Consider the following 17,324-nt stretch of genomic DNA (forward strand, 5'->3'; position numbering starts at 1 on the left):
CTCCAAATATAAAAAGAAAGAGAAGAAAAAAGCTCTCGAGAATACAAACAAAAAGAGTAAGAGTATTTTCCTTTACTTTCTTTTCTCGCCAAATTCGAGAAGGTAAGGTTAATGTTAATTACATGAACCTGAATCTCATCTACCGCTTTATACAGAAGAATGTAATGTTTTTTAGTAAATTTTCTTGCTTAGGTAATTTCATCGTGGTTCCTTATTCTTAGACTTAGGATGAGATAGTAGCCCTAACGCACCCACTATGTCTACTAGTAGTTGATTCTTTTATTATAAATATTGTATTTCCTTTTTAGCAAAAAAAATTGTTTTAAACTTCTTCTCTCGAGCTTCGCCTTTTCTTAAAGGTTGACCATCTTGAATCAGTCTCTATAATTAACTTCTGAATCTTCGTATAACCAACATATGGGCATAAAAACACATCAATATTGTATAATACTACAATTGTTTGTACAACTCAGCTCGACTCGGATCGTTTTGTTCGCTTTTGGCTTTTCAAGTACAGTTGTAAGTATCAAACATACAAACAATAAATGACTTTTAACATAGTCATCCATTTTAATACTACTACTACTACTACTATCGTCCAATCATGCTTAACTACGGATAAAATCATACATAGACTAAGATGAATCTCTAGAAGAGAAAAAGAGACATCTTAACTTTGTTCTGTTTCCACCTCGGAAGCTGGTAAAAAGACCTTTTTGACATGTCAAACTTCTCCTCGAACTCCTCTTCAGATAAATAGGCCTACACAACAACATCCAAAAGACATCGAAGTCCCGTTTAGTTTGCAAGATTTGAAATTAGATTTCATTCCAATCTCGTGTTAGGTTGAAAGAAATGTCTAAAATTGAAATCCCACAACATTGGATTTAGAAATCCCACGGGGTAGTTGGTATTTCACAAGATTTCATACGATCCGAATGTAATAATGTTTTAAAATATGTTTAAAACATCAGTTGCAATAATCAATAAATAAAAGGTAAAATTATTGTTTTTATAATTATTTATAATTTGTTTTCATAAATTATCTATAAAGAAGGTAATTCAATTCCATTCAAAATCCTACACGCCAAAGATTCCAAATCCTTCCACGAAATCCAAATCCCTCAAAAACATTCCGTAAAACCAAACACCCCCTGAGAGTTCAAGAAATCTGGTGTTCAAACGAAAGAACAAAGCTTTCTGTCTTGGTAGCCGTGGGTTTGTGGGTCTGCTTATACGCACATCAACTTATCCCACAGGCTTGGAGATAACAACCTAGAAAATCCCTAGTGCCCCTAAGAAGACTCAAACTGATGAACTACACGGAGTAACCCCAGGTCAAACCTTTTTTTTTATTTGTCGGTTGAACTGATCCTCAATATTAAAATAATACAACTTCGATTTAAATGAAAATGGAGATTAAGTACCTCTCTTTTTGTGATGTCTATGTCGGGAACTGGATCGTTTGAGTTGACTTTTACCCTTTCGTATGGATAGTTGACCAAGTTGACGTTAATCTGGTTTTCGCCATCTTGCTTAGGACCTGAATCTTTGGAAGGAAAATTTTTCGCTTCCAATGAAGGGCTTGCGGAAACCAGTGTGTTAGCTGTGAAGAAGAAAAGGTCTTGAGTTATATTGCAACCAAAAGAATCACTCCATCTAAGACACAGTTTGACTTCTGAGTCAAATCTCTTACTTTCCCAATTCCAAATCCACTTTGATTTTGTTAGAGATTTAGCAAAGATTGTATCTTGGTAACCATGGTTTCTTGATCTTAATCCAATCATTGATTTGATTGAACGTCCAAGATTAGACAAATTTGCTGACTAGGCATACACATGGCATAACACGTGTATCTGTGTATAAAGCTAGACCAAATAAACCCAGTATATACCACATAAATACATGCATATGTGTGTATGACCATGAAAATGCAAAAGAAGAAAGAAAAAATCTGTAGGCGATTTTTGACGGACTATGGAAATGTAAAAGCAAAAAAAACATCATACTCGGCAAGTTTTGTCTAAAATGGTTCGTTCGTGTGACGTATAGTTTTTTTGCATTTTCACAAGAACGATAGTTTATTTGTAGCAAAAGCGGATCATAATTCAATTGTCAAACTTAATTTAAATAGGGGAAAAATGCAACAACTTCGGTTTGATTCCTGTTTAGTGTAACGATTTTTTTTTCTCAATCAACGTAACAAAGTTTCAAGAAATTTCCTATTTTGTACCCATTTTGACCGGTAACCTGCTGATTTTGTGACATTTGATGACCGGCTACCCCTTTTATGGAAGATTTGTAAAATGTTTACGTAAGAGTTAAGGGCAAAGTGGACTAGAAACTTGAGATTCACGTCAACTAATGTTAATTTAAATAAGAATTTTGAAACTTTGTTACATTGATTGATAAAGAAAATCTTTGTTACACTAAATAGGAATTAAACCAAACTTTGTTATATTTTTGTTGCATTTTTCCCATTTAAATATATAAAAAAAAATTGATATTGATTATGGAGTTTAGTTCACTTACAAGTTACACTTCAAAAGTTCAAACGGTACTTCTTTTCTTTTGGGAACAAAAGGAGGACCGAATCATATAACTGTCCGTTATCAAATTTGGAAACATACCTGCACCACGAACATCAGGGGAAGATGATGATGGAATCATTCTGGGAATTGAAGAACTGGAAAATCGACGATTGTTTGTGGCACTAAAATCTGATCTTGAAAAAGTTGGAGACGTGCTTCTCAGTGTGTAAGAATCAAGAGATTGTCTTCGGGTCAAGCCGTTAGGAGATGGAGATGGTCTTCTCGAGCCATTAGGAGTCGGAGATGGTCTTCTCGAGCCATTAGGAGTCGGAGATGGTCTCCTAAAGCCATTCGGAGTTGTCTCTTTGGAGTAAACATTTGGTGAAGTTCTTAAAGGTGCCTAAAAAGGTACTTTTAGCACGAGTAGAATAATGAAGTTTGAAAGTGTTTAGTAATGTTGAAGAGTTGCTTACTTCGAGTTTCTGTGTTTGCCCTTTCAAAATAGCAAGCTTTCGCTCAAATGAGTTGCCAAGCATCTAACCAAAACATAACAGATCATGTTTATAATCATAAACGAAGAGCAGCATCTAGCAATACATCATCGTTTCCCAGATGCTAAAGTTTGGTGATTCAACTAATCAATGAACTTATGATCAAAGTCCAAAAACGTATCAAGCTTTGAAAAGATTTATGTGCATGAAGCGCTTAAATTTTCTTGATCCCATGGAAATTATGAATTTAAAAAGAAATCTTGAATTGAGGCCCATGGCAAAAAATTTACTTACATTTGCCTTTGAAGTGTCCCATTCAAAAAAACGAGTGAAAAAGGGTGGTTCGTGCCCTTCTGTAACAACGTATGTAGGAGTGTCCATGGATAAGCCTTCTCCCAAAACGTCTTTCTTGAGAAACGCCTGTCATATGGGGAAACTTTCGAGTTTAACAAAGAAAATGATCTAAAAACAAGAGGTTTCCTCATTGTGTTACATCAATCACATCGACAAAGAAGATAACTACTACTCCTTCTGTCCCAAAATAAATGTCGACAATGAAAAAGGCACACGGTTTTAGAAAGGTGTAATTATTACACTTTTTAATGAACTAAATGACAATTTTACCCTTATTTATAATTTAAGGGTGGAATTGGAAAGCATGTATGTACTTATGAAAGTGGACGCTTATTTTTGGGACGAACTAAAATATAAATGTGGACACTTATTTTGAGGAGAGTATGAAAATTCATATATTTTCTTTTTCGGAAAATTTTCGAATTTCAATGCATTCAAGGGTGTTTGCCCCATTTAAAAATCAAGTATATAGGATGCCAAAAATGTCTAAGTGTCCTAATAAACAACTTTATAGGACTTGAGTTTATAGGACCAAACAATTGTGTGTGCTATGTAAAAGAGTTGCAATAAGTTTATAAGACAGTTCTGGGCGTCTTAAAAAGTTTTTAGGACAATTCGAAATAAAGCATCCTATTAAATTTTAATATGATTTTATTTGAAAATGTATCCTACAAAAAAAATGTCCATTAGAAAATGTATTCATAGAACACTTCTCTAAAGTGTCCTGTAAAAAAGCTAATAAGACAAATTATTTTAATGGTCCCATAAAAACCTTGTTAAGACGCCCAAAATCGTCCCATCAACTTATTGCAACAATTTTACAAATGTTTGGTCCTATAAAGTAGTTTATTAAGACGCTTGCACATTTTTAGCGTCCTCTAAACCCCACTTTGTTGTAGTGTTTAGATGTATAACTAATAATCAAATTGTTCCATTTAACGAAGTGTCTAGTAAAATGCTGCAATTTTTAGGAATGGAGGGAGTGTTGACATATTCAAGACTCCGATATTCAAAAATATATGAAACGTTAAAGAAATCATACCAAGCCAATAGAAAGCGCTTGTTGCTTCAATTTAACAACTGAATTGTGGCCTATCCACACAAAAATTTCAGAGCAGCAGTCGAGTACTAACACATCTTCAGTCGTTAAATCATCCTGGGTGAAGTTGAATATCTCTTTCACCTGAAAAGCCCATGACAATTCAAGAGATCGTTGGACGGAATCTTTAAGTAGTAAATAAACCGAAGTACCAAACCTAACGGCCCTGTAAATCCCACTTGGAAGTAGGGTCTGGGAAGGGTGAGATGTAGGCAAACTTGACCTCTACCTCAGACTAGAGCAGTTGTTTTCCATGAAAAACCCCGGCTTGTGCAAGAGTGTGAGCAAACATGTAGCATGAATAAAGATTAGGACATGGTGAATAGAGCACGAGAGAAATAAGTAAGAAACAAGTAACTAACAAGTACAATGGACACATACAAAATGTAAGGTAAGCGATACCCACATAGAGCGGGTAAGGCAAAAATGCGTCCCCGGCCTAAACTTCCAACCCTTTAAATTAGTAAATGAGACCCAAAATCACATCTTCATTTCTTCTGATATCATATAACTAGAACCCATAAAATGAAAATCTTAAAATGGCTAAAATGAGCAGTGCCTAATCCGTTTGCCTCTTATATGTCAAAAGTGGACAAGGGTGGTGCCTGATTGGTTTGAGCTTGGCTTCAAAGGTCAAAAGCACTAGGAGGTCCCAGGTTCAAATCCAAAGAGGAATAAAAATCCCTTTGTGGCCACGAAGGTTCAAATGCGGTGACTCCAGGCTATCTGCAAAGCTGATGGTCGCCATGGGATTAGTCGGCTCCCATAGCGGGTTGGATATCCAGGTTAATCAAAAAAAAAAGAAAAAAATGGACATTTGATTTGGGACACAGGGAGTATTAGGAGTTGTTTACCAAACGCTAACCAGGTAAGCGCTTAGCGGGTTAGTTACCTTACCAGGTGAGCATGGCAAAGACCGAGAATCTTACCCGTTAAAAGGTATGGCAAGGACCAAAAATCTTACCGCGTGAGGGTGGTGACTCTTACCCGGTTAGCACTTGTCGGGTAATAGACGCTACCAACAATCTTACTATGCCATTTGATGGCCGAGAATCTTACCCGGTAAAGTGAGGGTGGTGACTCTTACCCGGTTAGCGTTGGTCAACAGCCCCTTACTCGTTATATTTGTATTGACTTGACATTTTCCGCCCAAATAGTTCAAATAGAAATGTATCTAAGAACGAATCCATTTAGTGTACAGAAATGTAGATAAAAAAATCGTACCTTTAGATTACTTGATTGAGAATCCACGTCTGGTATCAAAAAGAGCCAGGAACCACCATTAGACAAAATTTTACACCAATTTACAGCTTGGATACTTCTGAACTGAGGCACAATTGCATTATGATATAACAAAAAAAACCAATACGATAAATACGAATTTCCTTACCTTCCGCGACTGTACAAACAAACAAATGTGGGTCTTCAATGAACCCTTTTATCTCTTTCTCCTTCGGATATTCAGTCTTTCCACCGAGTGCATCCCAGAAAACATCTGGTTCGTTACCTTCCCTAACTAATATAGGTTGCCATGTTGGCTACAAATACCATAAAAAGAAATATGGCTTAATATTGGGTAAAAAGAATCTTGACAGATGAACCCCCTCCAATCCCCATAGAGGTTGACTTTGACATTTGTGGTCAAACGTATGACTCTACAAGTTAAACTTTGAGAATGGACTTTGAAAATCGGTCCGAACTATAAAAGTCAACGTGCAAATCTTGGTTGGAAAGGGGAGAGTGATTTATTGAAAAAAAAAGCTAGAAGCCAAGATGTGCACCAACATTTATCAAATCTAACATTCCATACAGAAGATCATGATCTCCGGTAGTGGAGAGATTTCCAAGCCAAGTGAAGATAGATCCCTGAGCCTTCAAAATGTAGCAGCATGAGGAGTTTAAAGATCGAGAAACCTGCAATGATGTTAACCATAAACCTTAGAATTCAGATGTCGAACTTGTAAATAGTATATGATGATTTACATGTTGGTAGAGCAGATAAAATGTTATTGGATAATTTTCAAAGGAATATCCGAATTGAAGAAAGATTATTTAAGCAGAAAAACACATAATTTTCATGGCAACTTGAAGCATGGGCACCGTTATGATATAATCTCCTGATCATAGTAAACAAATACATAGAGTCTGTCATCTCAGGTCAAACTCAAAGGAACATATTTTCACTTTGACAACTGATTTGAGGTTTTGAGTCTTTTTCAGGTAATTAGAACGCGCACGTTAAACATTAATACTCGATGGTATTGTGACAAAACCCATATCTAGTGTAATTAACTAACCACAAGTACCGTCTTCATTCAGTTATGATTCTACGTTTACTTAATAAATGTAGTCAGTAATCATGTTATCATCGAATTAACTAACCACCAAACTAGTGTTGTTAAAAACATATTCTTCAATAGATTTCACACATTATTGGCTTCATTTTATTTATTTATTTTAAAATCTTTCTAAACATAATCTTTTTAGATGTTCAATAACAAATATTCTTTTGGGGTTGGAGGGGACAATAAATAGACTTACTTGATCAACTTGGACAGCCTGCATATTGTCACGATTTGTTCCTTGAATTCGGAAAAGGGCAGTCTTTTTATCATCGTAAGTTTCATCATAAAGGCCTTTTTCAGCAACAAATGATTTGTATCGTGAACCCATACCACCCTGAAGAATAAGAAAATATCAGCTTAGAAACATTTACTATCTGCAATAACGGAAGAGCACCTTGAGAAACAGCAGTTAACAGCCACGGTAGGAAAAAAGATGCACACCTTAAACATAATTAGTGTCTGAAATATTGAGAAGAATTGAGGTGGTTCCTTGTTCTCAACAATTCGAGCCTGAAATCAAGACATGGATTTAATATGTCAACAAACATTTACTTAAGTTATGTTAACAAGAGTTTCTTTCCTTATCCTTAAGAATGTAAGCCTGATATATTAGTGATAATAGTTGGAACCAAAGATAACAATTCTATGTGAAGCAGATGTATTTCAATAGAGTTTAGTATTTGATAATGGGTGGTGTTACAGGAATGTTCAGTTGCAAACCTGTTTTTTTGTTGTGAACTGGGGGACAGAGGAAAGAGCGACACGTGTCCCCATTTGTTCACATTCATCATAAATAATGAACCCCATTCATCATGAATAAAGAACGTGAACTTTTTACAGCATTCATGATGAATGATACACCATTCATGATGAATATCCCGTGAATGTCTGAGACATGTGGCATGCATTCCTTTGTCCCACGGTTCATAACGGAACTTAAGTTTGCAACTGAATCTACCCCGGTGGTGTCAGTTGTTAAAACTAGCAATTCAAATTTAATAAGTGATCAATACCAAATAAAACCAAACCAAACAAGCCCAATTTATCCCACTCGGATGTCGTGTCTAGGGAGAGTAGTATGTAGGCAAACCTAACCTCGACTCTCATCAATGTAGCAATTTTCGTTAGTGGCCCAAGTACAAATAGCAAAAATAAGTCAATTTTAAGTGATTTTGTAGTTGGTTTCTTTATTAACTAGACCACAAACTGGTTAAGCGCCTCTTCCCATTATCAAGGGGATCGGGTTTCGGCTGTGCATCTGATTAGCATATCGAGGTAATTTTGACGTGAGAGGAAAATTTGATAAGATATAATATTCGATTAATAGAGAATCAAGAAGATAACTAACCAAAACTGGATCTCCTTTAGTTGAGTCAACAAGAACACTTGTAAGAGAAATTGCATCACCCCTATCTTCCTACATAGTGAGAGTAAATAGAGGGCATATTTAAACACAAACTTAAAACATTAGTAACATGATGTCTTTAGGGCCCATTTGGTTTGACGAATGTCTTTGAGGGATTCGTATTTCGTGGAAGGATTTGGATTCTTTGAAATCCATGGGATTTGGATTTGAAATGACCTCCATCTCCAAGGGATTTCTAAATCCCTCGGTTGTGGAATTTCAAAAATCCATACTTTCCTTCAAACAAAACACATGATTGGAATGGAATTTAATTCCAAATCCCGAAATCAAACGGGCCCTAAAAGTATAGTAAATTGATGTCTATAATTTTCTCAACTTCCTTCATCTATGATGAAAATTTTAACTTTGTAGCTTAATATGGTGAGAACTTCATTTGTGATGTTCTCCAAGAGTTCTTTTGCACTCAAATTAAGAAAATGGGGAGTAAAATGTGATATTAAAGTTTCCTATTAATGACGATTATAAGAACTGCTTACCGTAGAACTCTTACTTCCTAACCAAATATAAAAAAGACGTTCTTCTCTTCCATTGGCAGAATATGTATATTGCACGGTATAGCAATCCCCACTATAAAGCTTTCTCTGTTCCACAACAGGAATGGGGGACAATTTACCAACATTCACTCTCCAAACCTACAGTGTAACAAGTGTATCCACATATAAGAGTCAATGGTGCAAGATATACAAGAACTTACTGAAGCATGGGTCGAGAGTAACCTTTAGTGTACCATTGCAATCAATATGTGGCTTGTCATCTTCATCGGGAAGCTCCTCCACATCATAACCCGTTTGCTTGAACATGGCTAAAGTTGGAAAAGATCACAAAAAATATGTATAAGTTGCTGAAGTATTGAAGAAATAAACCAAACTGACCCCGTAAATAAAGCGGCTGTTTCCGTGAAGACCCCCCCGGCACACGGGGGGTGGCTTGTGCAAGAGTGTGAGCAAACATATGGTTAATTTGGTTTAATTAGGAGAAGGTAACAAAGAGAGAACACACACAGAGCAAGGTAAAATATTACAAAGTATCAAAGATATCTTGATCATAAATAATTGCAATATTAACAACCTTGTGAATCTATTTTTTGTGACTATTTAATTTCAGAAAATTGTTGAAAAGAGAAAAATAACCTGCTACTTTCCCTCGACCCTCTTCATAAAGCTTGGGCTCAACAGTTTGAGGCCAATCATCAAAATATGACTTAAATATGGACGTTTCTGATCCTTCTGTTAGGAAGGCTAAATGGGTATTTATGGGTCTTCCCTGTGCTCTAAGGAAATCCTGTAAATGCATGAACAGATCAAGATTATAGACGTATCTATGTGTGAGCATCCAAGCACGTACAGAAAAGCACACACACACACTACCTCTGCTGCTGAGATTGATGTTTTCCGTTCTGTTATAGAGGTAGTTCTTCCCATCCAGACGAAAATCTGAAAGTCACCATCTAACATGTAGCACTTGATTGATTCAAGCATCGACCTTTTCAACCTGCCACTTCCATTTTGAGTAAACTTTCCTTGGAGCGATATCCTGTTGGAGAAGAGAAAATGAAGCACAATAAACATGAGCTCAGACAGTTAAAGACTCTTCCACTGCAGCCAATCAATGGTCAATGACTCAACGGGGAGGTGAAGATATTGTATATTGTTGAATTGGCAACATCTTGAAATGAAAAAAGAAAATCTTTATTTTCATCAAAAAAGAAGAGTTCTTTAAAAAGATTTACTCCTTTTTTTAGACACAAGTAAAAAAACTGTGCACCGCTTGAGAGTAACTCACCAAAATAGTTTAACAGCTGAACTTTGAAGCTGTTCTTGAGCAGAGGGTGGGTCCTTGGGAATGGGAGCATACCCACCAAAAAAGTTCCAGAATTCTCCCACTTCAGCATCACCAACAAATTTTCCATCCTCTACAATAATAAAAAATGGCAACAAAAAGTAACATTTACTCCTTTACCCAGAAAATTTATTTTAAAAAGCCAACCCAAGCTTGATCAAGTGATAAAAATTGATTTATTATAATATGGATATTTATGGAAGATGATAATGTTATATCAGAGAACTCAAAGAGGTATTAACACAAAGTGTTCATTGCTTTATTCAATCAATAAGCATGGCTATACAAAGCCTACAAAGAAATAACAGAAAAGCATAAAAAGCAGGGACTACAACAAACGATCAAAAGGAAATATTCAAAAAAGAACGAAAACTAATTCCTAAATACTCGGTCAAAGACCTTTTATTCTGCAAACTCAATTTCATAATAATTCTTCCCCTTAAACTAAAATGCTAAATAAGCATTTGGTTTGCTCTTCACATGCTTGAACTCCCAGTAACCCTCTTGGTTTGACAAAAGTCTCCAACTTTACTGGTTTAGTCATGATATCTGCAACTTGTTCTTTAGTTCCACAAAAGACTAACTTCACCACTTCTTGACTTGTAAGATCACGCAGATAATGGTATCTTGTATCGATGTTGATACGTCTCAGCCCGACCCACACTGGGGTCGGATATATCAGCGTCGCAAAAGAGAGGCAGGAAACAAGTAGAGGGGGATGTTCGCAATTTCCTTATTCTTAATTAGTTGATTAGGGAAGTTATTAATTAGTTTCTTGGGATAAGTATGTTTTCCTATTTTGGAGGATTAGGGTACGGCTTATTTAGGGGACCGGCCACCCCATTGTTTGGCATTCATTCTAGTATTTTGATTCTTATTACTGACATTGGAGATTACCTGGGTCTCGAATTTCAGGGTTTATTTTAATAAGCATCTGATTACTGGTACTTTTTGGCCGCTAATCTTGATTTTGCCAATTGATTCGTATCAACTTGGTATCAGAGCATCGATCTTGCGCCTGTGATTTTATCCACGCTACCATGACCAAGATTCAGGATCTTGAAGCTAAGTTGACCCAACAGAAGGCTGCCGTCGATCAGTTCCGAGCTGAGACAACGGAGCGGTTTGAAAACTTGGAGGCCACCGTGGAATCGTTGTGCACTGAAACGGAGAAGCGACATGCGGAGATTACATATCGACCGAGTAGCGAGAACGGGGCTGCCGATGCACTGTCGCGTCGGGGAACGGGAATCGAGGTGAGTAGCTTGACCATGTCTCGGGTTAGTACTGATGAAGATTTACTGGATGCTAACCGTTCTGATCCGGAAATAGTTCACCTCCGCTTACGCATTACGAACGGGGAGGACGGGCTCGAAGGATATACTTTGGAGGATGGGCAGGTGCGATACAAGGGATGATTGGTTATTTCTCGTACTTCGGGATGGATACCATGGTTGTTCCAGGAGAAGCATTGTGGGCGACAGGGGGGCATGAAGGTACACAAAAGACGTACCAACGAATGGCGACGGAAGTGTATTGGGTTAGTATGCGGCGGGACATTATTAAAATGATTTCAGAATGAAATGTCTGCCAGCGAAACAAGTACTCAAACTTGGCACCGGCAGGACTACTTCAGACTCCACTTTGAGGACTTGTTCTTCACCGCCTCATCTTTTCAACTTGTGTTCATGTACCAGTAAAGAACTCTGCAGTTCATCAACCGTTAGCTGGTCGATGTCCTTTGATTCTTTAATAGAATAGACAACAAAATTAAAGTTATTTGTGAGAGTTCTGAAGATCTTCTCTACGATCTTAACGTCATCCATTTCTTCACCACAGTTCCGCATATCATTGGATACAATCATTACCCATCCAAAGTAATCAGTCACCGCTTCCCATGTCTTCATTTCCAAAGGTCTCGAACTCCCTTCGAAGGCGTTGTAGTTGAGCCCGTTTCACCCGTGCATTACCTTGGTACTTGACTTTCATCGAATCCCATAACTGTTTTGTTGTAGCTTTCTGAGCAATCGTCTTCAGGATGGACTTATCAATGGCCTGAAACAAGTAATTTCTTGCTTTCAGGTCTTTGAGTTTCGCATCATCCAAAGACTTACGTTGAGCAGTAGTTAACCGTTCCCCTTCTCGTGGTTCCCTGTAACCCTCTTCAATTACGGTCCAATATTCTTTGGATCGTAACAGATTCTCCATCAACAGCTTCCAATGATCATAGTCACCATCAAACTTAGGCACACAGGAGGTTTGAAAGCTGCTTAAGTCTTCTGTCATCTCGCATACACTCGTGTTTCACTCACTGAACGCTCACTTGCGTAGGCACACACAACTCTCTTGTAGTGGCTCTGATACCACTTGTTATATCAGAGAACTCAAAGAGGTATTAAAACAAAGTGTTCGTTGCTTTATTCAATCAATAAGCATGGCTATATAATGCCTACAAAGAAATAACAAAAAAGCATAAAAGCAAGGGCTACAACAAACGATCAAAAGGAAATATTCAAAAAAAACGAAAACTAACTCCTAAATACTCGGTCAAAGACCTATTATTCTGCAAACTTAATTTTGACCATAATAGATAAGAGTTCGATCATCATGATCAACGCTCTAGATTAGGAAACAATCGAGATATTTATGGAACCAGATATTCATTATACTAGACGGATGGTTGAGATTGATTTGTATAATTTGCACGAATTAAGAGGTTTCAAGTTCGAATCACAAAATATTTGGGTTGCCCAATGAACTACCATGGGCAGTTGACTTACCTCCGAGTTAGGCTTCAGGGGTCTTCAAATAAGAACTAAAAGAAGGGAAAAAAACGTCATACGCTCCTTAAGAGAAATGAAGGAGAAAAAGATGACAAACCTATGGCTGCCACTTCACAGTTACCCTTGTGCTTATATTCTTTGATATATTGAACGACCTCCAAAGCTTTAGCTCTTTCCTGTATGCTGGAGTTGCACCCACTGAAGTGGAATATTTTTGATGCGGTGTCGAGGATGAATACATCTCGGTGGTTCAAGGACGATCGGGAAAATGGCACCTAATCATCATGCAAACAATAAAGACGGTATTTGTGATTCAAAATTCAAGATTACAGTTGTGACGTTTATTATCCAAAAGAAGTAAGAAAGCTTACTTCCTTCACATGCACCACGCGATCTCCCTTGCATGTTAACAATCTAGTTTCATAACCCGGAGCTTTTAACTGTACTTGCCCTGAACAATATATGCCCTCAACTGGGATGATGCAAGGTCTGAAGTATGACAAAAATTTCCCGGTTTCTTGACCTTGAACTTCTTTATATTGCACAGATTGAGACCCCAAGACTACATCTAGTTCGAGTGCTTTATCTGATGCCAAAGCTGAGTCGACCTGTGAAATTAGTACATAACCCTTAAATACCTTTTAAGTAAAATGGTCACTCGAACCAACATCTATTAAACATGATTAATTTTGAAGGATATTCAATCTTTATATGAAGGGCACAGAACAAGAAAGTTACCATGTTAGTTTTATTTCCTTTCAAGAATATAGTGTTAGTATCTACTTAACCTTGTTCCGTGAGTTATACAGATCCCACTTGCCTATCCCAACTACTTTGGGATAGAAAGCTTATTTTTTAAGCATATAATATTAAAGGGGTTGGTTTCAGGGGAAAACCACAAAGAAATGAAAACTGATGAGGACTCTAATAACCGTTCATTTGTCCGGTATGCACACGTGCATGGAAAACCGGAAAAGTTTTCAATTACTTTTTTGCATATGTGCATACCATGCAAATGAATGGTTATTGGGGTGTTTCTCAATTTTCCATTTTTTGTGGTTTTCCCCTGAACCAATGTCTAATATTAAAAACAACAAATACTCATGCAACCTCGTCACCTTTGGTGAGGTTTGAACCCTTGACCTCCAAGGAGGCAAGGATCTACCAATAACCCGGATACCGCCGGGCCAATGACCTTTTTTGTGGATAGAAGGCTTGTTGTTAGAAAATGATATCAAGTCATAACAATTCATGTAAAATTTGTAGATTTTCCTTCCTTTAAGTGCGGTTGTAAACAAATTGGAAGCCAATTATAAGAATAAAAGTCAAAGGAAAACCTCATTGGCCTCGTTTCCCAGCCAATAATGTATGTCATGTTGAAGTGCACCACTTTTAAGCAATGTTGTCTGCCTCAATAATAAAAAAGGACCCTTGTCAAGTTTATTGATAGAGATTGAATAACATATGCATCGTAGACCAGCTACTTACATGCAGAACTACATATGCGCTCCCTGAGAAGAATTTCCCGTGTGAAGTTTGTGGCACTGAAACCAAACGAAGACTTTCTACGCACCAGATTTCTAAGCCGCTAAATATTATGAAGTTAAGGATATGCCAATACTTAAATATACAAATAAGAAACATGTATCTTCTGTCACATGTACATCATGATGATGAGGATGATATGATAAGGAGGAACATAAATGACTGATAGAAAGGAAATTATAAATAATATGAGGATCACTTGGACAATTATCTTTCTTCTGGAAATCAATTGTAAGGTGTGAGCCTTGGAGCACTTAGCAGGCTCAAAATCCTTTGTGACTAGAAGATCATTAGCTTGAATCTTGGAAACAACTCTTCGCAAAATGCAAGAGAAATGAGCAACTTGTAGCACCCTAATCTTTAGGTTATGATTTCTAGCAAAAATTCGGTAGGACCCATTCGTAAATTCATGTTCGGCCATTTTTGTAACCAGACGGTGTTTGTATATGACAATTTGCCATAATATTATTTGTGGCCGTTGCATAATATTTTGGCAAATTGCCATATACAAATACGGATAGGTTACAAAATGGCAGAACATGATTTTACGAATGGGTCATGCCGAATTTTTGCTAAAAATTATGACTAAAGATTAGGGGGTTACAAGTTACAAAAGCTTCCCTCACTAAGCATAGGAGCTTTTTTGCACTATGGTCACCCTTTAGCAAATCAAACCAAATTATCAAATCTCTCGTGATGGGGTGTTGGTTAGAATCTAGTTAACACCATGGGAATTGTTTTCATTTGTGAAGACCACATACCTATATAAAGTTAAGTGTTAATGCCTCCTAAAATGGGAAAGAGAAGTTCTTATGATAACATAAAGGCTCCCTCCATTCCAAAAATGGAGCCAATTTTTAACTTTCAAACGCAAAGCTTAATTAATGCGAATTTTGGTTATGAAAAGAAAACTGATAACTTTCTACAAGAAGTGCATCAAAGTGAAAAGAGTTTGGAGCTAAAAAAGGCTAAAAACATAAATTTCAATCGTGTGTATTGAAAAGCATTAGATTGTAATTTGAGATCAAAAGTGAACTCAAACTACTAAGGAGAGAGAATTATTGAAAAGTATCAAAAGGTAGTATCAAGCTAAATTATAAAGAGGATACAGCTTTGATCCTGCACCCTGAAGTTCGGAATCAATATTTCTGTTGGATCCCATATTTCATCCTCTGGAAAACATTAACTGGTTACTCTCAACATCATCTGCAGCATATACAATATTTATAAATGGAAAACCAAACCAAATGAAACCAGTAAATCCAACCTAAGGAGGGTCTAGGGGTGTAAGATGAACCCACTTGAGGTGGGGTTTGGGAGGACAAGATGCAGGCAGACCTGACATCCGGCCCAAAAAGTAAAGTAGCAAATCCCGGTGGGTTTGGGAGGATAAGATGTATGCCGATGTAACCTCTATCCAAAGGGTGAAGCAGTATATTCCACCTGAGGTGGGGTCGGGATGGTACGGATGTAGGCAGACCTTTGGTAAAAAAACAACCCCGACTTGTGAAAAGTGTGACAGAGAAAGAAATACAGAGATGATTAAAGACTTGAAAAGCTGGTTAACAGGTACAAGAAATCCCGAACAACGGTACAAACATCCTGCCATTCTAACATTTGACCTAATCAGACACCATGAAATGCTTGTTACCACAACCTATGATACCATGATTATCTAAAACAGTAGAATAACTGATGAAAGATGGATAAAATGTGAACAAAAACAAAACTAACCTTGCTTACGGTTTCTCCTGAAAAGGATCTCGAGAGCTGAAAATCGAAGTCGGAAAACCCCAAATGAAGATCCGAAATGTAGGTTTCAGTTGACACCAAATAAACAAATCAACTTTACTTTGACCCTCACCCAAATAAATCCAAATTCTTATTAAGATTAAAAGGAATAGTAGAAGAATGATAAAGAATGGGAAGTGAAATGGAGTGATAATGATAAAAAAGAAGAAATAAAACGTTTATGATCCAGCTACTTTGGTCCCACGATGAATGTAGCTTTTTGAAAAAGGCGTGGCGCCTAATTGACAGCACATGGTGACTGTCGTCGTCATGAACGCCATTGAAATTAAGTTTAAGAAAGCTTTAATTGAACACAAACCGCCTTCCAGTGGTTGGTGACGACATTTTGGGAGTGCTGATTGAGACCTGATGCTGCTTGTTTAATACTCCAGCCTTGTCGGCGGTAATCACAACGGCATATCCGGACTTTTGACACCAATACACTTTAATTACCATATCCAGTGGATTCACTAAAATTAAAAACTAAAACCAAAAAATTTCCATTAAAATTTATGTTAATAAATAATTATATTATTAAATTAGAGATGGGTTATTATACAATCATTTATATTTATATAATTAATACAACTTAATCTCAACTATTCATTTAATTTGATAAATATGTAATTTCATAGAAATTTTGATTGCTTCCTAATATAAAGTATTGATCATAATTAACTAACTTTATTAATTTTCCATAAGTATTTAAATCATAATAAATGAACTTTTATCATTTTCATAAATATTTCATTTTATTGGGTTACATTAGTTGTACAAATATGATAAATTACATTTGAAACAAATTTTATTAAAGTATTTAGTATATTTTATAAAACATTACTTACCTTCAATATATATTTGATTTTGAGGATTTTTATTGGTAATAAAAATATAAAAGTAATTTTTTTTTCATAAATAATATTTTTGAAGAGTTATTCAAATTAAAGTATTTCACCATCTCTTTCTTACGTTCTTTATTTTAAAAAAAGGTTTTGAAAAATATGTTGAAACAAAAAAAACTCTAAAATCTCGGTTTTTAGATATTTTGTTGGAGATGTTCTTATGGGCTAAGCTAAATACACCCTATAAATTGTTAAATGCATTTCTATATACTATTTTT

At 36.4% G+C, this 17,324-nt stretch overlaps 1 protein-coding gene across 8 annotated transcripts; it reads right to left on the reverse strand.

Moving 5' to 3' along the window:
- Positions 1–420: 420 nt before the first annotated feature.
- LOC112518005 (villin-1) lies at positions 421–16,507 on the reverse strand. 8 transcript variants are annotated; one of them, XM_025125496.1, is made up of 24 exons: positions 16,382–16,507; positions 16,148–16,183; positions 15,523–15,619; positions 14,357–14,456; positions 14,206–14,274; positions 13,240–13,476; positions 12,966–13,143; positions 10,029–10,158; positions 9,614–9,779; positions 9,377–9,527; positions 8,963–9,048; positions 8,723–8,878; positions 8,169–8,237; positions 7,262–7,330; positions 7,017–7,154; positions 6,261–6,389; positions 5,866–6,013; positions 5,700–5,728; positions 4,419–4,559; positions 3,317–3,442; positions 3,005–3,067; positions 2,631–2,931; positions 1,428–1,606; positions 421–762 (listed from the first exon to the last, which is right to left on the reverse strand). In XM_025125496.1, exons 3-24 carry the CDS (start codon positions 15,573–15,575, stop codon positions 649–651), a joined length of 2,832 nt encoding a protein of 943 aa, XP_024981264.1. In that variant the 5' UTR covers positions 15,576–15,619; positions 16,148–16,183; positions 16,382–16,507; the 3' UTR covers positions 421–648. The 8 variants fall into 8 exon arrangements, with proteins under 8 accessions (XP_024981264.1, XP_024981262.1, XP_024981266.1 ...); XM_025125494.1 differs by having other exon boundaries at positions 16,148–16,507; XM_025125498.1 differs by lacking the exons at positions 16,148–16,183; positions 16,382–16,507 and adding an exon at positions 15,681–16,111 and having other exon boundaries at positions 15,523–15,585.
- Positions 16,508–17,324: the final 817 nt, after the last annotated feature.

The sequence above is a fragment of the Cynara cardunculus genome (genome assembly GCF_001531365.2).
Source record: "Cynara cardunculus var. scolymus isolate 2C chromosome LG 9, CcrdV1, whole genome shotgun sequence".
Lineage (NCBI taxonomy): Eukaryota > Viridiplantae > Streptophyta > Magnoliopsida > Asterales > Asteraceae > Cynara > Cynara cardunculus.

Bases quoted from the DNA above. Each gene is read 5' to 3' on its own strand.
- LOC112518005 (XM_025125496.1), bottom strand. From the start codon at position 15,575: ATGGGATCCAACAGAAATATTGATTCCGAACTTCAGGGTGCAGGATCA. The intron at 9,528-9,613 runs GTAGTGTGTGTG...ATGCATTTACAG, and splicing joins CATCAATCTCAGCAGCAGAG to GATTTCCTTAGAGCACAGGG. The intron at 8,238-8,722 runs GTAAGCAGTTCT...CTCACTATGTAG, and splicing joins TAGGAAGTAAGAGTTCTACG to GAAGATAGGGGTGATGCAAT.